This window comes from Coregonus lavaretus (genome assembly GCF_964263955.1).
Source record: "Coregonus lavaretus genome assembly, chromosome: 13".
Taxonomy (NCBI): Eukaryota; Metazoa; Chordata; class Actinopteri; order Salmoniformes; family Salmonidae; genus Coregonus; species Coregonus lavaretus.
Genome location: NC_140000.1, coordinates 47,755,905 through 47,775,257, shown reverse-complemented (window position 1 = coordinate 47,775,257; position 19,353 = coordinate 47,755,905). Strand labels below are relative to the sequence as shown.

Here is a 19,353-nt window from a genome sequence, read left to right as displayed (position 1 = left end):
CCCTCTCTCACCAGAGGGACTATTCCAGGAAAACACTATAAAGCCCATTTTAATTACATTTACATTTACATTTTAGTCATTTAGCAGACGTTCTTATCCAGAGCGACATACAGTTAGTGAGTGCATACATTTTCATACTGGCCCCCCGTGGGAATCGAACCCACAACCCTGGCGTTGCAAATGCCATGCTCTACCAACTGAATTACTCATCATACTATCACTGATTTCATTTTAATACATGAATGAAAACGTTCCCTCTCACCACTGAATGATGCATGCTGCATCCCTGCAAATCCCCGATTATGAAGTATAGATTTTACCCTAGTAAATCATTCACACACAGTTGTCAGTAGCCTACTTTCAAGTTTATTTGGTTTGGGTTACTTCTCTGCCCTAGGGAGGGTAGTGAACTGTGTGTGTGTGTGTGTGTGTGTGTGTTTCAGCGAGTTATGTACACACACCTTCCCCGGGGCCCACCCCTAGACCTTTTTGCACTTACATTTTCACTTTGACACAAAGCTCCTACTGCTTGAGCGCCAATACCATGTTTAAGGAAGTGTTGCACAGTGAGCGTTGGGAGGTCAAGGTGTGCAGCACGCGGTGAGACTAGGGGGGGAACCACTGACTCCACCAGGTACTGTACTGCTGCTTTACCCTAGGAGGGACGGGGTGACTAGAGGGAAGGAAGGAAAGGGAGGGTTGGAGCATTGGAGAGGAGTGTGTGTTTGTACTTTAACACGCAGACACGTGGCACGTCCATTCGTTGGAGTAGCCTAGTTTTGCTACACTACTGTGATGCTACGAACTGTCTTGGCTTGTCACATATTCCAGTTGCTGGCTAGAAGTGTTTCTGCTGGGCAGTGTGTGTGTGTGTGTGTGGAGTTTCACATATTTTCTCTTTATTATTCTGGGTTTGTGTGTCAGCTGTTCCTAGTACTAGATGTCCAAATATGCTACATAGCCTGTTTGAGCCGTACAGCCATAGCATCCCCTCTGGCATACTACTACGCCATCAGACCACATATACAGTTTGTAACACGGTACCTTTGAAGCTGTCCAGTTTATTTAGTGGGCTTTTCTCTTGTAGTCTGCATTGTTAGCTAAACGTCTTGGCAGGGCAGTTGGCCTCTTGTCAAGGTTTCATTTTGTCTCTGCTTCTGAGATGTTTGAATGTGCAAAGCCAGCTTCGGATACACCTTTGGGGAATCTCTATTTTCTCTCTCCTCTCTCGCCTTCACTCTCCCTCTCTTTGACCTTGAAGCAGTTGTCTGGACTATCCTGGATGAGAAAGGGAGGATTTGGTGGAGTTTCTTCCTCAGGACTGACCAACAGGCTGTTTGTGTGTAGGAGTTGGAGTATTAGTTGTTGGAACATCAGCTAGCCTTTGGATTTGTCATGACAAATCAGCCTCGAGTCTCAACTCTGTCTGGGCTGTCACTGGTCTCTTTCTTCCCTACTCTCTAATGGCACTTCTCTCCTGACAGTGCCACTCCTCCCTTCACTCCTTTATTGTCTCCCCTCTGTTGTCCGTTTGTCAATCCCACTTCCCTTTTTGCATCGTTTTTTTTTAACCACTACTCCCTCCTTCAATGCCAGTGAGAACTAGCGTAGTTAACCTTACCCCCATGTCCTTGGTTTAATTTTCAAACAGCCTGACAGGCGTTCTCTGCGCCACTGCGATGTCATAGAATGAAAGTGGATATACCGGTTTGATAAATGAGCTCACAGAAGTGAATGCCTGTTATTGTTACTGCGTGTGTGAATGTTTTGTGTGTGTGTGTGTGTGTGTGTGTGTGTGTGTGTGTGAGAGCCTCCAGTAGTGTGTGTGTGTGTCCTCCAGAAATGGGGCTCAGGTTTAAATGTGGTCCTCTGTAGCTCAGCTGGTAGAGCACGGCGCTTGTAACGCCAAGGTAGTGGGTTCGATCCCCGGGACCACCCATACACAAATGTATGCACGCATGACTGTAAGTCGCTTTGGATAAAAGCGTCTGCTAAATGGCATATTATTTATTTATTATTAAATGGTCTTTATTGTGGAGAGATTAGGCCCCCCATTTAGTTATTTGCCCTGCTATCAGCTCTGTCCAGTTAGCTGAGGTGATATGACGGGACCAGGCCACACACACACAGGGCTTCTGGCCTCTGTGATCCTTATGCCTCTTCCACTCTGTGTCAAAACCACTGTCAGCTCCCCAAATAAACACTCCTCATTAAGCCAGTGGAAGAGGAGAATCAATGAAGCACAACAAAACACTCACTGCTTATGAGGAGATTCTCTCTTCTATTCTACCCTTTTCTCTGTCTACCTGTCGTTTTACGCTACACTCATATCTCCCCTTGTACTGTAGTGAATCTCCCTCCTAACGGTTTCCCTCCCTTTTGCATGTCTATCTTTCATTTTACAATCTCTCTCTGTGCTCTCTCTCTTCTCTCTCTCTCTCTCTGTTGTAAATGGAATCCCCTTCTTACTGTTTCTCTCCCTCTTTCATGTCTCTTTCATTTTACAATGCACTGATCTCTCTCTCTTCTCTGTTACAGTTGTGAATGGGATCCCCCTCCTAACTCTGTTTCTCTCCCTGTCTCTCTGTCCAGCAGACCAGAATCGGTAGAGGCCAGCCCTGTGGTGGTGGAGAAGTCCAGCTACCCGCACCAGATCTACAGCATTAACTCTCACCACTCCCACAGTTACATTGGGCTGCCCTACGCCGTGAGTACACTCACACTTCAACACTACACAGCAGTACACACCAATGCGCTATAATGCAGTACACTGACACTACCATAAACTATATTACAATACACTGACACTACCGTACACTATAATACAGTACACTGACACTACCATACACTATATTACAATACACTGACTCTACCGTACACTATAATACAGTACACTGACACTACCATACACTATATTACAATACACTGACACTACCATACACTATATTACAATACACTGACACTACCATACACTATATTACAATACACTGACACTACCATACACTATATTACAATACACTGACACTACCATACACTATATTACAATACACTGACACTACCATACACTATATTACAATACACTGACACTACCATACACTATATTACAATACACTGACATACACTATTTTACAATACACTGACACTACCGTACACTACAATACAGTACACTGACACTACCATACACTACAATACAGTACACTGACACTGCCATACACTATTTTACAATACACTGACACTACCATACACTACAATACAGTACACTGACACTACCGTACACTATAATACAGTACACTGACACTACCATACACTATATTACAATACACTGACACTACCATACACTATATTACAATACACTGACACTACCATACACTATATTACAATACACTGACATACACTATTTTACAATACACTGACACTACCGTACACTACAATACAGTACACTGACACTACCATACACTACAATACAGTACACTGACACTGCCATACACTATTTTACAATACACTGACACTACCATACACTATAATACAGTACACTGACACTACCATAAACTATAATACAGTACACAGACACTACCGTACACTATAATACAGTACACTGACACTACCGTACACTATAATACAGTACACTGACACTATTATAGGCTATACAGCGTATTTGGGTCCCCGGACCCTAGTTTGGGAACCCGTGCACTACTGTACAGTAGACTACATCACAGTGCTACTAGACTACAGTACTGGCTACATAGCATACTTCTCTCTCGTTCTCTCTCTCTCTTTCTCTCTCACCTGCTACCTGACCTAATATACCTGAACTCAGCTCTCTCCTTCCTGGTTCATCATCAGTCAAGCTAGCTAGCTTCCTCCATGCTAATGTAGTTTACTCCTCATACAGGCTAGTTCACTCACCTGGGTTAGGGTCAATCACAATGCAGTCTTAACAATTGAACAATTCATATTGGAAGGAAGTGGCCGTTTGCAATTGTTAAATTAGAATTTCAATGTTTGACATAGAGTATACTATAAACCATAGCGATGGCGAGAACGCCATAGATAGTTTTCTCTGGTATAAACCTGGTGTATGTGTCACCCTCAACACCTTTCTGTCCTCCCCAGGACCACAACTATGGGGCGCGCCCCCCGCCCACGCCCCCGGCCTCCCCTCCCCCCTCCATGCTGATCCAGCCGGGCGAGGGGCTGTTTGTGCCGGGGGGCCTGCAGGACGAGGCGTCCAGGGGCACCACACTCAGCACCTCGGAGGACGGCAGCTACGGGGCTGACATCACCCGCTGCATCTGTGGCTTCACCCATGACGATGGCTACATGATCTGCTGCGACAAGTGCAGGTAGGAACTGGGAAAGACCCTGGACTCCCCTTCATCAGGTCTCAGTGCTTTAGACCACAGAGTCCATACTGTCCTAGCAGTGATTCATAAGCATTCTAGGATTCAAACAGTGTCCATGTCTCATCAGTGTATCAACCTCTCAATGGGATAAGTGACCCCTGTCTAGACCCCACTGTTGCATTGTGAATGGCTGCTGTTACTGTGTCTGACCCTCTGCCCTCTCCTCTCTCTTCTGGCAGTGTGTGGCAGCACATAGACTGCATGGGGATCGACAGGCAGCACATTCCTGAGACGTACCTGTGTGAGCGCTGCCAGCCGCGCAGCCTGGACAGAGACCGGGCCATCGTGCTTCAGACCCGCAAGAGGGAGAACATGTCCGGTGAGTGGAGAGATGGTGAGATATATATATACCTACCTACCTACCTCCAGTCCCTCCCAGTGCGCTGCAGTAAACAGCTCTCAGATCAGATGGCAGTGTGATAAAGGCTGTGTAAGTCAGTCTGCTCCATACTGCAGCCTCTTCCCCCTGCAGGTCTGAAGCCACCCAGGCCACAGCTGACCGGCCTAGTTGTTTAGTTCAGAGTCCCCCCCCCCCCCCAATTTACCCTATTCAAATAATCAAAGCCTGTGAATGGCTGCTGTTACCACATTTATGATTCAGCTGCAGGCTGACACCTGCTGGTCACATCGAGTAATTCAACAATGCAGACATTAAGAATGGCAGACTGTGCTATGGAAAATCTTGTTTTTACCTTTGAGAAATAATTTGTCTAAATCAGTTAGAAACAGGAAAACATTACTTTGGTTGGACCCTGCTGTACAAGATACACAAATAAACCTTTATTACCAATGCTTTATTAAGGCATACCGGTATGTATCTCTGCAGACGGGGACACCAGTGCCACAGAGAGTGGGGACGAGGTGCCGCTGGAGTTGTACACGGCCTTCCAGCACACACCCACCAGCATCACACTGACCACCGGCCGCCTGGCAGGCAACAAGCAGGCCGACAAGAAACGCAAGAGGAGCGGAGACAAGGAGCCGGCCCGAGCCAAGAAGGTCTGTGTTCAAACTTCCATTCAAACCTCAATAGCTTCTTATCTAGCCCCCAACTGTGCCTCTGGCCTTTACATGTATTTGTAAGTGGAGCAACTCTCTCCAAAATAAGTTGTTTTGGCATGTTTAATTTGACAGAAATCTGTAAATTAGTTTTGCACAATGTAATGTCTCTTAAATGGTGGTAAACCTTGTTGGTTATGCTGTCTGCTCACTGGAGTCTCTTGTCTAACAGGCGTTCCGTGAGGGCTCCAGGAAATCCTCCAGAGTAAAGGGTGGCGCTCCAGACATGGAGCCAGGGGAGCACCCATCTCTGTGGGAGAACAAGATGAAGGCCTGGATGGAGGCCTACGAGGAGGCCGGCAGCAACCAGTACAGCGAGGACGTCCAGATCCTGCTCCGCGTCAAGGAGGCCGGCGACGGCAAGACCCTGGCCTACAACACACGCACGGCCGCCTTCAAACCACCTGTGGAGGTAGCTGAAACGGACACAATGACTGACAAACATTTGTCCTTAAATTGCCTGAGCGGGCAGCATACACACAGTTTGTGCAGCCTCTTACCTGATGTCCTGTTGTCTCTCCCCTCTCCAGAGCCAGGTTCAGAAGAATAAGAAGATCATGAAGGCAGTGAGGGACCTGGCTCCAGACTCCCTCATCATAGAGTACAGGGGCAAGTTCATGCTGCGACAGCAGTTTGAGGCCAACGGATGCTTCTTCAAGAGGTGAGGACCCATCTGGTGGAAACCTGAGCTCAAGTAGAATCCTCAGCTCAAATTTAAGTGGAATTCTACACTCCTTTTTATAGTTGTATTTTTTATTTAGACATTTGAGAGGTAGAGGGAGAGATCGGTAGAAGGAAGGGGTATGTATTTGTGTTGTGGTTCTTTCTTGGCAGTGGGCAGTAAAGTCCTCTGTCAGCTCCCGTTGAGCTCCTGGCTATCTTCCCCATGGCACCATATGGACATCCCCAATCTGTTACTATGTCTGTCTGCCCTGCATTTCATTCATCTCTCTCTCTCCAGGCCATACCCTTTTGTGTTGTTCTACTCAAAGTTTGACGGTCTGGAGATGTGTGTGGACGCCCGCAGCTTTGGCAACGAGGCCCGCTTCATCCGACGCTCCTGCACCCCCAACTCTGAGGTGAGTGGCCAATCGCAGACCACGATACTAAACCTACGGCTCTAAACCCTGACCACACCCCCCAGAGCCACTAACCTCAACTTAATGTAACTTCATAAGTCTCAGTGGGTGCCTCATGCTCTCTCTCTCCCTTTTTTGCTCTCTCTCTCTCTCTTTGTCTCTCTCTCTCTCTCTCTCAGGTGCGTCATGTAATAGAGGATGGTATGCTCCATTTGTACATTTACTCTTTGAGGTCCATCACCAAAGGCACCGAGATCACCATAGGCTTCGACTATGACTATGGCTGCTGGTAAGCAGGGTGGAATATATCACCTAGTACACACACACACACACACACACACAACAAGACAAGATTGGTCACCCTCAACCATGTTGTCTTTCTACCTTCTCTTTCTCCTTCTCCCCCCCATCTCTCTCTCTATCTTCTCCCCTCTCTCCTTCTCCCCCCCATCTCTCCCTCTATCTTCTCCCCTCTCTCCTTCTCCCCCCCATCTCGCCCTCTATCTTCTCCCCCCCATCTCTCCCTCTATCTTCTCCCCTCTCCTTCTCCCCCCATCTCTCCCTCTATCTTCTCCCCTCTCTCCTTCTCCCCCCATCGCTCCCTCTATCTTCTCCCCTCTCTCCTTCTCCCTCTATCTTCTCCCCTCTCTCCTTCTCCCCCCATCTCTCCCTCTATCATCTTCTTCTCTCTGTAGTAAGTACAAGGTGGACTGTGCGTGTGTGAGGGGGAACCCAGAGTGCCCAGTACTGAAGCACAACCTGGAGCCCACTGAGAACCTAGGGGCCAGCAGCCGCCGGCGGGGCCGCAAGGACAAGGAGCCCATGATGCAGCGAGGGGACCACCTGGACCTGGGCCAGAACCAGAACATGACCCTGGACTGTGACGGCAGGGCCAAGGGCCTGGGGGCCGACGGCAAGCAGAGGAAGCTATCACCCCTCCGCCTCTCCATCTCCAACAACCAGGTAAGATTTCCCTGGCAACACAACTCTTCTCAATCCGTGTCTCCATCACACACACACCCCCTATCCCCATCACACACACACACACACACACACCCTATCCCCATCACATACACACACACACACACACACACACACACACACACACACACACACACACCTTATACCCATCACACACACACACACACACACACACCTTATACCCATCACACACACACACACACACACACACCCTATCCCCATCACACACACACCCCTTAACCCCATCACACAGCCCTACCCCCATCACACTTCTCTATCACGCTCTTTGTTCAGGATTGCCCTATAGGAGCCTATAAGTTGGCGTTCCCCTTAAAGACCTCTTTGTGTTATCATATTTAGCTTGTTTTCCATTTGGTTAGCGTCCAATGTCCATGTGTGTAGCCTTTTTTCAATGTTTCTGTTATGTTTGCTGTATTTCTGTTTTATTAGTGTTATCCGTTAGTAGACCACTTGTATTCTTCTATCATCCGTCTTGGTTCCCCCTCTCCCTGGCCCAAAGCCCACTCCTGCACCCAGCCTTCTCTCACCACTGTCAGCCGTTTGCTCTCACCGTACCGTGTATCGCTGCTCCGAGCTGTCTGTCGTTTGGATGGCATTTAGCCCTCTCTGGTGGCAGATGAGACATGCTATCACGCTGTGTCATCTCTGCTGCAGTAGCTCCTGAACGCACCACTAGGCATCCCTCTACTCAGTATTACACTGAGAGAAAGACCTCTGTCTCTGTGCTGGTCCCCAAGGTTGTGTTCAGTAGACACCAAACGGAAGAAAACGTTCAAAGTGAAACTGGCAGGTACTATCTGAACCTGTCCAGTAAGAAACGTGTTTTTGAATTCCCTTGCGGAACATTTTGTTGCATTGTCTAATAACCCCGACCCAGGCCATAGGTCTTATCGGCAAGCAAGTTGCTTCTGTGGTAGGGACTGGTAGTTCCCGCGATGAGTGATTTAAGGACTGATCTTAGATCTGAGGGAAGCACACAGAAGCATGGTTTATGGAGACTTGTTAGACTGATGTATGGTCTAGAATGAGGAACGGTGAAGTGCGAGGCATCGCTATCGGACCAACACGCACAAAGAAAGAAATACACTCGCTGAATACGGAAGCTGTCCACATCTGTCATTGTGCGCAAACAGACCTTCGTGTGACCACAAGCCACCACTTGATATATTACAGGGTAGTTGTTGGTAGTGGGCTCAAAACAACGCAGCACAAGGCACTACAGAAGTGAGCTTGGTCTCTCGCTCTTCTTGGAAAAGGGGGTACGGTTTGCGTTTCGCTGTCATTCTGACTGCCTAGGACCGAATACAAGCATTGAGCAAGTTTGTGCACAGACAAAGCCACCATGTCCCCAGTCAGTACCCCCAACTGTCACTCTCCCCCAGACGATCCCCTCCCCTCTCTCTCCCTCCCCCACCTACCCCCTCGCTACTCTAGACCCTCTAGTCTGTAGCCAGACTGCCTGTGGTTGGTCAGTGCCATGATAAAGCGCCACCCCCCCTCCTCTCCCCCTCTAACAGGATCGGACAGAGTTAGAGGATGTAGAAGACCAACCTGATAACTCGGTTAGCAGTGAAGTAGAGATGGAGTCAGAGGAGACCATTGCAGAGAGAAAGAGGAAGATGGTAAGTTCAGTGTGCCAGGGCTGCAGCGCGCCCTGCTGTGTGCAGCCCATAACCCCCCCACCCCCATAGGAAGCTCATCCTTGCTGGTGTGGGTCACTGTTTGTGTGGCGGTGGTTTCCCCCATCTCCCCCCACGAACCCCCCCCCCCCACCTCCCTGCTACTGCTGCTGTCTCTGCCTCATCCTGTTGCTGTGTAGCCTAGCACGCGGGGTTCACCCACCCTACTCTCTGTCGCTCACTCACTTCCTCTGGCAGAGCCCTCAAACACTGAGGCTCTGTTTTAGTCATCATTATACATGGGTTATTTTCCTCATTTATTTAAGAGGTCATTTGCTAAACCAGTACACCACACATTACACCATTCCGGGCCCTCCAGAGCCACAGACCCCCCTCCTCCTCCCCTCTCATTAGCTGAGTATACAAGAGCCCCAGCCTCATCACACATAAGTACTGGAACTCTCCCTGTGTGTCTGAGTATGACCCTCACGTACAGTATTGGCCAACAACTGAAATGGCCAATTACTGTTCGCAATCTCTCTCTTCTCCCCTGCTAAAGGGCTCTGGTGACCCGGAGAGATGGGGTCACACACACATACACACACTCTGGAAATTACCCTGCCGTCAGCTCCCTTTCACACGATCAGGCCCAAGGTGTAAAGCGCTGGCTCATCATTCTGGCCAATGGACTGGCTCTGGCTCTGCTAAATAGCCCAGAAAGAGAGAGAAGAGGGGGGGGGGGGCTGGGCACAACTACTCTGTGCCAGGGCCTTATTGACTCTGGGACATCCAATAGCCTGCCTCCCTCCCTCCAAGGGAAGCTGCAAGCTGGTCCAGGAGGAGGAACGCCCTCTACTGTGGAAGAAAGAGCTTCTGGATTCACTGTCCTCTGATGTAACAGTCACCCTCTGGTCTGGTGTATGTATGGTGTCCAACCCTAACCACGCATCCACAACAATGCCCTGTCCGCATGGGCTCTTAACACTGGGGATGTCTGTGTGTGTTAGGCATGGTATTTGACCCACACTCATATTAAAGATGCCAGGGATACTGACATGGCATGGAACACACACACAGGTTGCACTAAGGTTCGGTTTTGGTGTTGCAGATGGTATGCAGTTGCTTGTCATCAACCTTGGTGAAAATTGGTGATTGGGTTGGTTGCTATTGTCTTCATTGGTTTTCTTGCCATGTGTCGTGGGTGCAGTATGTGGTTTATGACGCTGGTGATGTGGTGAACATGTGGCTGAGTTCCAGTGCTGGTGGGTTGTGTTGAAATCACTGTTCATTCATTGAGCCCAGTATGACTGAGAGAATTAGAAAAATAAAAAGTCTTCCTCCTACTGGGTAAGCTGGTGTAAGCAGACGAGGTGAAGAAGCCCTAACTGGACATGCGTCTACAGGCAGAAGGCAGGCATTCTCCCTATGTGCGCCCCTCTTCTCTCCCCTCTTTGATAACACTGTAGTGCCCAGGTCACTTCGACTGCCCACCTGTCCCTGAGGATCCCTGTGGGTTGGCGACACACTGAAGCCCCTAGTGGGGAATCCTGGTGGTGTGTTTGTGTATATGTGTTATTGGGGGGGACCCGGGCCTCTTGTCTTCTAAACCAGGCTGTCTCTCTGTAAACCATTCAGGCCAGCCCAGCGGAGGAGTCCCATCTGCACGGCGTGGGGGCCTCCAGCTGTCTGGGACTGAGTAAACCGGAGGTAAACTTGACCCACCAACCCCCTTCCCCCCAAACATACACCCCTGCCTGCCTGCCTGCCTGCCTGCCTGCCTGCCCTTCCACCTCATAGGGGACCCCACTGACTGACAAACATACTAACTGCCCCCCCCCCCACCACCTCCATCTTCTCTCCACTGACCGGCCCTGTGGCAGACCCCAGTGTGTCTCTGCTACTAGGGGTGGTAAAGCTAGTGTTGGTGCCCTGTCTGGTGGAGGCAGCCGGAGTGTTATAAAACCTCTCCCTGGCTCATATACACACACCCTGAACGGTTTGGGAAGGGTCTAATGTTACTTTCCGACCTCCCAGTTCCATGTTGTTTTGTCTGACATCTCTCACATCAACAGGGTTTTGACTTGTTCCATCTCCATTGTTTTTGTCTCTACTGGAAGGGAAAAGGGAAAATGGTGGTCTTTTTTTTTCTGTCATTCTGCGCCGCTGCAGTTTGTTTCTGCCAGCTAGCTAGCCAGACTGCCTCTTGCCTGTCCTGTGTTGCGATAACGTGTCCCTCCCCCTCTAGGCCCAGTGGAGCAGGAGACTAGGCCACATGGACTAAAACTTACCGCTCTGTCTGTCCCGCTCTCTCCTTTCCCCTCCGCTACAGACCCGTGAAGAGAGGAAGATGGAGGCCATCCTGCAGGCCTTTGCCCGCATGGAGAAGAGGGAGAAGAGGCGGGAGCAGGCCCTGGAGAGGATCGGCACCAAGTCAGAGGGTGGCATCAAGGAGGAGCCCCCTGCCACCCCCGAGGCTGACATGCAGTCTCCTAGTATCATGACGGTAAGCGCACGCACAACCACACATCACTGATAATTGACTCAACATGTTCTTTATGCATGCAATACATGCACTCACTCCCTGACACATTGGTTACACCAGGTCATTAGTATAAAAGAGAATGTTCTCAATAATCTAAAGGGTTAGCTAAAGGTAATTATAAACCCATCCAAAACGATGCTACTGTACTCTATCCTAACCCGGTCTCTCCCTGTCTGTCTGTCTCTCCCAGCCCCTGCTAGAGGTGAAGGAGGAGCCGGGTCTCAACAAGCCCACGCCGGCCAAGCTGCGAGGCAGCAAGCAGAGGAAGAGCTTCTCGCGGAGCCGCACCCACATCGGGCAGCAGCGGCGGCGAGCGCGCACCATCAGCACCTGCTCTGACATACCTCCCGGCTCGCCCGGGGAACTCCTGGACCCCCTGGCCAATGACGGCCCAGACGGAGAGGCCTCCAGGGACCCCGAACCAGAGGCCCTCTCCTCCCAAGCCCCTGACACCAGCCCCCCTTACAGTGGCTCCCCGGCCCCCGACAGAAACCGCTCTGGGCAGAAGTACCCCAAAACTAAAAAGGTACCCTACCCACGGCTCAGTGCTCACCCCTAAACACGGCTAGTCACTATTCTATTTCGACTTAGAGGAATGTTATATTCCTACTAGTGAAATGTCACTCAATACTATAATCAAATGCAGTTTGCTTGTGACTAAAGCTCTCTTTCTCTCTCTACAGCACTTAGTGAGTGAGTGGTGCGTCGACAAGCATGAGCGCTCATTGCGGACCCCAGAGCCGGCCCCAGAGAGGCCCCTGAGGATCAGCAGCGACCCGGAGGTGCTGGCCACCCAGCTCAACGCCCTGCCCGGCATGGGCCCCAGCCCGCACGTCTACAGCACGCCCAAACACTACGTCCGCTTCTCCTCGCCCTTCCTGGCCAACCGCAGCCCCACCACCCCTGGGGTGCCCACCGGACGCCGGCGCTCCCGCGAGCTGCCCGACACGCCACCCACCACAGGCTCCTGCAAGAAGGTATGTTGTTCACCCCGCAGGGGAATGGAGAGTGTTAGCTGTCAGGTATAGCTGCAGGGTAGAGACAGAACGACAGTATTACCAGCAGAGAGACGGAACGACAGTATTACCAGCAGAGAGACGGACTGACAGTATTACCAGCAGAGAGACGGACTGACAGTATTACCAGCAGAGAGAGGGACTGACAGTATTACCAGCAGAGAGAGGGACTGACAGTGTTACCAGCAGAGAGAGGGACTGACAGTATTACCAGCAGAGAGACGGAACGACAGTATTACCAGCAGAGAGACGGACTGACAGTATTACCAGCAGAGAGAGGGACTGACAGTATTACCAGCAGAGAGAGGGACTGACAGTGTTACCAGCAGAGAGAGGGACTGACAGTGTTACCAGCAGAGAGACAGAACGACAGTGTTACCAGCAGAGAGACAGAACGACAGTGTTACCAGCAGAGAGACGGACTGACAGTGTTACCATCAGAGAGACGGACTGACAGTGTTACCATCAGAGAGACGGACTGACAGTGTTACCATCAGAGAGACAGACTAACAGCGTTACCATCAGAGAGACGGACTGACAGCGTTACCATCAGAGAGACGGACTGACAGCGTTACCATCAGAGAGACGGACTGACAGTGTTACCAGCAGAGAGACGGACTGACAGTGTTACCAGTAAATGTAATTGTATTTCTGGTTGACATGTCTAAGTCGTCTCCCTCCCTGTCTTCTCCCCACAGCGCTGGTTGAAGCAGGCTCTAGAGGAGGAGACCACCACCCCTCCACCCAGCAGCGGCCAGCCCACCCTGGTCATGCCCAGCGAGGGCCCTCTCAGCCCCCCTATCAACGGGGACTCTGACAGCCCCCTCCCCTACAACGGCTGCTGCACCTTGCCAGGTGAGGACTCTGGTGAGGACTCAGGAATGTGTGTGTGGGAATATGTTTCTTATAACTTATAAGGAATATAAATGTTGTATGCAAGTGTGTGTTTTTTTGTGCATGTGAGTGACACTTTCTCTCTGTGTGTGTGTGTGAAATACAGAGTTGCCCACTCCTCTGAAGAAGCGGCGTCTGGGTATGTGTCCGCTGGAAGCCTGCATGTCAGAGAGCTCCACACCCTACGGCTCTCCCTGCGCCACGCCAACCCGGGCCGACCTATCAGAGACGCTGGGTACGCCCCTCCAGCTGGCCACGCCGCCCCGCGTCACCCGTACGGAGGAGCCGAGCCCCGAGCCTCTACCCAGCACCCCCACACACACACTCAGTGCCCCGCAGGAAGTAAGACACACACACACACACACACACACACACACACACACACACACACACACACACACACACACACACACACACACATAGAGGGAAGTGAACAGTTTGTTAATATCTCTTTTCCTGTGTCCACAGAGCGAGTCTTCCCTGGACAGCTCACCGGAGGGCAGTCGCAGACCCAGCACCCAAGAGGCTGAGCTGCCCCCTTCGCTGCTCTCCTCCCCCTGTGTAGCGGTCAGGGCTCCCAGTCTGGACGTGCTGCCCCCCCTTGAGGCCAAGACCAGTGCCCCCCTGAGCCCCCAGCCCCCCACCGCTGAGTCCCAGGACTGTGGGGGAGAGGAGGGGCCAGAGACGGGGACAGGGGCCGAGGACAGCAGCGAGGCCCCCTCCTCCTCCTCCACAGACCCAGCCTCATCCTCCCTCCTCCCCCCCTGGATGAAGAGTCCAGAGAGAGTAGGTCTGTCAGGGCCAGGGGGTCTGTCCTTCTCCCCCATCAACTCTAACCTGAGGGACCTTACCCCATCACACACCCTGGAGCCCATCTTGGCCTTCAGGCCTGAGGTGGTGGCTGTGGCCGGGGCTGGTGTTGTGGCCGGGGCAGTGACAGTACCAGTACCCTTGGCAGCAGGACCCTTCACAGAGGCTGCAGGGTCTCTCTTCTACCCCTGCCCTGAGGAGGGGGGAACCCTGGGCTTCTCTCGTTCACTGAGTGGAGACAGCACTGGAGAGGGAGGGTCAGGACAGAATCCCCCACAGAAGAAAAAGGTGAACTGCTGCTATTCATCCTGCCCATTCAAGCTGTGTTAAGGTTCCTGGACTGACAAAGGAATGTCTGTTTTCTGATGTCGTGTGATGTCATGTGTTTTCCCAGGTGTCTTTGCTGGAGTACAGGAAGCGTCAGCGCGAGGCGCGGCGCAGCGGCTCCAAAATGGAATGCAGCTCGCCTATCTCTACAACACCTACCCTAGTGGAGATTTTCCCTCTGCCCATGGAGACCACCCAAGAGCCTCCACCCCTGGCTCCTGCTCCGGCCCAAGCTTCAGTGGCCCCTGCTGCAATGGCCCCCACCCTGCCTGAGTCAAAGACCCCCCAGCCCAGCGAGGACACAGAGCCCCCCGTCGAGGGGGAGAGAGAGGGGGGAGAAGGACAGTGGACATCGTCCACCTCGGTGGAGCAGGCAAGAGAGCGTGGCTACCACAGAGCCCTGTCACTTAGCGACCACAGCAAGGACAAAGGTACACACACACACACACCACTTGGACATAACTTCTTTACGGATCTTAGTTTAATTGTAATAATGTATGCCTGTGTGTGCTTGTTACAGATGGAGAGACCGAGGGCAGTGAGGCCCCAGTCAGAGATTGTTCATCTCCTAGCCTGCAGAAGACCCCAACCCACACAGTAAGAAACACTCTGCTTTCTAGCACTAACAATAGTGTGAAGTACATAATGCTGCCAAACACAGCCATCTCTCAGCCTATGATATAGTCCAGGGGTTGGCAACAGGCGGCCAGTGGGCCAAAACCGGCCCGCCAAGGTTTTTATGGTTTTAGTTTTTGGTCAGAAAAGACTGTAAAATTCAGCTAAAAATGAGTTTAATTTAGGAAATCTGTTCCCAAGTATTACCACAAAAAAATTAGAGACGTGATCGTGTCTCAATGTAGTCAAGGTATGAAATGATTCTCTTACAATCTCTTTTTGGGCTTAGTTGTAGTCAATTTGCAGTGTGCCCCTCAACAAAAATCGTCCGTGGCTGAATGTAGTTGCCTACCCCTGATGTAGACGGTTATTGTTCATGACTTACCCGTTCCCTCCCTCCGTCTCTCTCTCCCTCCCTAGCCGTGTTCTCCTGGCCCCAGCAGCCCGTCCCAGCCTGCCAGTCACCCAGTGAAGGAGGAGGAGAGTGACAGCCTGCCTCGGACCCCCTCCCAGGCCACCCCACAGCAGCCCAGCAAGCCTGCTGTACCCAAGACAGCCCCCCTGACCCCCACCAAGCTGCACCCTGCTGCCCCCTACTCTGCCCCCTCACTCCTCCACTCCCCCAAGCCCCAGGCCCAGGGCTCCCCTTACCGCAGCCAGAGGGCCTTCCTCTTTGCTCCTCCTCAGACCCAGCCCCAGGCTCAACCAGGCCCGGCCCCCTTCTCCCAGTACAGCCCACAGTCCGTTCCGCCTCCCCCTCCTCCCCCAGCACCTCCAGCCTCAGAGGCCTACTTCCCCAGCCAGTCAGCCCCCGCCGTGGGGCCCTTCTCTGGGTTCAAGTCTGCCGTGACGTCCCCCTTCCCCCATGGATCCCAGCCCCTCCTGCAGACTCTTCCTCCCCACGCCCTGCACTACCAGACCTCTGCCACTCCCCCCCCTCCTCCTCCTCCCCCACCACAACACCCTGGGCCTGGCTCCGCCCTGATGCACGTTAACCTGCAGCCTCCTCCAATCCAGCAGCACCAGCTCCTCCTGACCACCTCCCCCCAGTCGTCCCTCCCTCCCCCTCCGCCCCCTCCCCCACAGGGCCAAACCCACCAGCAGCAGCTGCAGCAGTCCAGTGCCAGCACCCTCCTGTCACTCAACCAGGGCCTGCCTCCTCCTCCACCCCCACCCCCTCCTCCTGCCTCCTCCACCAGTGCCCCCATGCAGGTGCAGGCCTCTCACCACTTTCAGAACTTGGGGGGCTTTCCTACCCCGCTGATGCACACCGGCGGCACCGCTAACCCCTCGGTGCCCCCCTCCACCTACCCCCCGCCCCACCAGCAGACTGGACTGCCCCCCCCTCCTCCTCCCCCTCCCCTGCAGCAGACTCAGCCGGCCCAGGCCACACCCACCGCCACTCAGATGCCCAGCGGGACACGTGGGGCCCCTGCATCCCCCGCCCCCTTCCACAACGCTGGGTACCTGGGCACGGGGTGGCACTGACCGCCCCTATGCAGGCCTCCCCCTTGGCCCTGCCAGCCCCTATGAACTCACTCTGAGAGGGGCTTGACAAACAGACAGACAAACAGCGGAACACAACAAGCAACAAAAGCTGTAAATATTTTCTATGTACCTGAACACATGGCCAATGGAAAAACAGGAGGATGTGGGATAAAGGGGTGCTTTTTTAAAGGACAAACTGAAAACGAGGACCGTGAAACAATCTTAAGAGACTTTTTGTTTGAAATGAAGATGGACGATTCCCCCGGTGCTCATCCCACTCTCTCTCTCCGACATCCCTCCCTCCCTCATTTTCTTTTGAATTTCCCTCCTGTGGCGGAGAGCGTGCCTATCCGTCTAACCGTCTCTCTGTCTGTTTTGGACTCCTATTGTAAGGTCCCGCACTTTCTGTATCAATGTACATTCCAGCCTCCACCCCCCTTTGTCAGTTAGTCCACCTTTCACTTCTTCTCTTTGTCTATTGTCTGCTCTTCTACAGCATTTATTCGTTTTATCTAGTGGCTCATTATAGCAAACAGAAAGCTTTTTGTATAGAGAAAAAATACAGAATTATTATTATTTTTATTCCTCTGTGTAACAAATATCTGTGCACCGCTGCAGTGATTCAGAAAATACTATTCTGGGAGCCCGCTTCACTGCCTCAGGAGGCTGCACTGTGTGTGTATGTGCACATGTGTATGTGTGAGGTGGTGTATGGACTGTATGTGTTTGTCTATCTGTCTGTTTGTGCTGTGTGAGTAGGGGAAAGGAAAGTGAGAGAAAGGAAGAGTGGTAGAGTGAAATGAGTGCTGTGGTCTTCTGAGGTAGCCAGAATGAGGGCTCACCCGTAGGTAGGACTTTAGCGGTTTATTTTTGAATATCAATGGTTATTTGTAGAAAGTGTAATTTAATGTATAGGTGGTTACTCCAGCTTTTTCCGGAAACAGGTTGTATATATTTGCTTATTTTCTTTTCTATGCTTGTACAATTCGCTTCCATCCCATTTTGGAATATGTTTGTAAATACGAGCGCTCTTCTTGGCAAAGCTGAATGTTTCTGTGACAGTAGCACTTTTTATTTTGTTTTTCCTCTCTGGACTATTCAATGTAGTCTTTTTTTATGGTTTGTGTGTGTGAGTGTATGATTGTGCGGAGGAGAGAGACTCAGACACTGCACTGGTTGGCTATTTTCATGGTTCATTATAATAAATCACTGTAATGACAGTTTTATACCACTGGGGGTGTTGTGTGTCTGTCTGTATGTTCTGTCTGTCTGGGAGGAGGAAGGCTGCCATGTTGGCATCACTTTCAGACAGTTTGACGGATGCCTCCTAACTGACGGGGTCCTCCTTTTCCGGGATCCTTGGGACGTCCCTAATCCATTGAAGCTGACATTTTTAAAATGGTCAAGGAAAGGGTTAGGTATTAAAATGGTCAAGGAAAGGGTTAGGTATTATTATGGTTAAGTTTAGGGTAGGGAGGTCCCAAGGAACCCCGGATAGCACTAACCTTCCTGTAGTCCACGATCATCTCTGTTGTCTTGGATCACGTTGAGGGAGAGGTTGTTATCCTGGCACTGCACTGCCAGGTCTCTGACCACCTCCCTAAAGGCTGTCTCATCGTTGTCGGTGATCAGGCCTACCACTGTTGAGTCGTCGGCCAACTTAATGATGGTGTTGGAGTCGTGCTTGGCCATGCAGTCATGGGTGAACAGGGAGTACAGGGTGGGACTGAGCACGCACCCCTAAGGGGCCCCCGTGTTGAGGCTCAGCGTGGCAGATGTGTTGTTACCTACCCGTACCACCTGGGGGTGGCCCATCAGGAATTCCAGGATCCAGTTGCAGAGGGAGTTTAGTCCCAGGGTCCTTAGCTTAGTGATGAGCTTTGAGCGCTGAGCTGTAGTCAATTAATAGCATTCTCACGTAGGTGTTCCTTTTGTCCAGGTGGGAAAGGGCAGTGTGGAGTGCAATAGAGATTGCGTCATCTGTTGATCTGTTGGGGTGGTATGCAAATTGGAGTGGGTCTAGGGTTTCTGGGATAATGGTGTTGATGTGAGCCATAACCAGCCTTTCAAAGCACTTCATGGCTACAGATGTGAGTGGTACGGGTTGGTAGTCATTTAGGCAGATTACCTTGGTGTTCTTGGGCACAGGGACTATGGTGGTCTGCTTGAAACATGTTGGTATTACAGACTCGGTCAGGGAAAGGTTGAAAATGTCAGTGAAGACACTTCCCAGTTGGTCAGCGCATGCTCGGAGTACACGTCCTGGTAATCTGTCTGGCCCTGCGGCCTTGTGAATGTTGACCTGTTTAAAGGTCTTACTCACATCGGCTATGGAGAGCGTGATCACACAGTCGTCCGGAACAGCTGGTGCTCTCATGAATGCTTCGGTGTTGCTTGCCTCAAATTGCGCATAGGAGTCATTTAGCTCATTTGGTAGGCTCGTGTCCCTGGGCAGCTCGCGGCTGTGCTTCCCTTTGTAGTCCGTAATAGTTTGCAAGC

The 19,353-nt window shown here is 51.5% G+C and overlaps 1 protein-coding gene across 17 annotated transcripts in view; it reads left to right on the top strand.

Annotated features, from left to right (window-relative positions):
* LOC311140724 (inactive histone-lysine N-methyltransferase 2E-like) overlaps nt 1-18,090 on the top strand; it is a 36,305-nt gene extending 18,215 nt beyond the window's left edge. For 3 of the 17 annotated variants that reach the window (XM_084175918.1, XM_084175917.1, XM_084175908.1), the window contains 20 exons: nt 2,593-2,707; nt 4,114-4,343; nt 4,583-4,737; nt 5,206-5,402; nt 5,635-5,874; nt 5,993-6,123; nt 6,424-6,541; nt 6,721-6,830; nt 7,237-7,504; nt 9,061-9,165; nt 10,798-10,869; nt 11,492-11,665; nt 11,895-12,230; nt 12,388-12,681; nt 13,419-13,587; nt 13,721-13,956; nt 14,083-14,712; nt 14,819-15,182; nt 15,272-15,348; nt 15,787-18,090. In XM_084175918.1, the coding sequence (XP_084032044.1) occupies nt 2,593-2,707; nt 4,114-4,343; nt 4,583-4,737; nt 5,206-5,402; nt 5,635-5,874; nt 5,993-6,123; nt 6,424-6,541; nt 6,721-6,830; nt 7,237-7,504; nt 9,061-9,165; nt 10,798-10,869; nt 11,492-11,665; nt 11,895-12,230; nt 12,388-12,681; nt 13,419-13,587; nt 13,721-13,956; nt 14,083-14,712; nt 14,819-15,182; nt 15,272-15,348; nt 15,787-16,854 (5,089 nt within the window). In that variant the 3' untranslated portion in view covers nt 16,855-18,090. The remainder of the gene's footprint in view (nt 1-2,592; nt 2,708-4,113; nt 4,344-4,582; nt 4,738-5,205; nt 5,403-5,634; nt 5,875-5,992; nt 6,124-6,423; nt 6,542-6,720; nt 6,831-7,236; nt 7,505-9,060; nt 9,166-10,797; nt 10,870-11,491; nt 11,666-11,894; nt 12,231-12,387; nt 12,682-13,418; nt 13,588-13,720; nt 13,957-14,082; nt 14,713-14,818; nt 15,183-15,271; nt 15,349-15,786) is intronic. The other 14 variants (XM_084175909.1, XM_084175923.1, XM_084175919.1 and 11 more) reach the window with 14 other exon arrangements.
* Nucleotides 18,091-19,353: the final 1,263 nt, after the last annotated feature.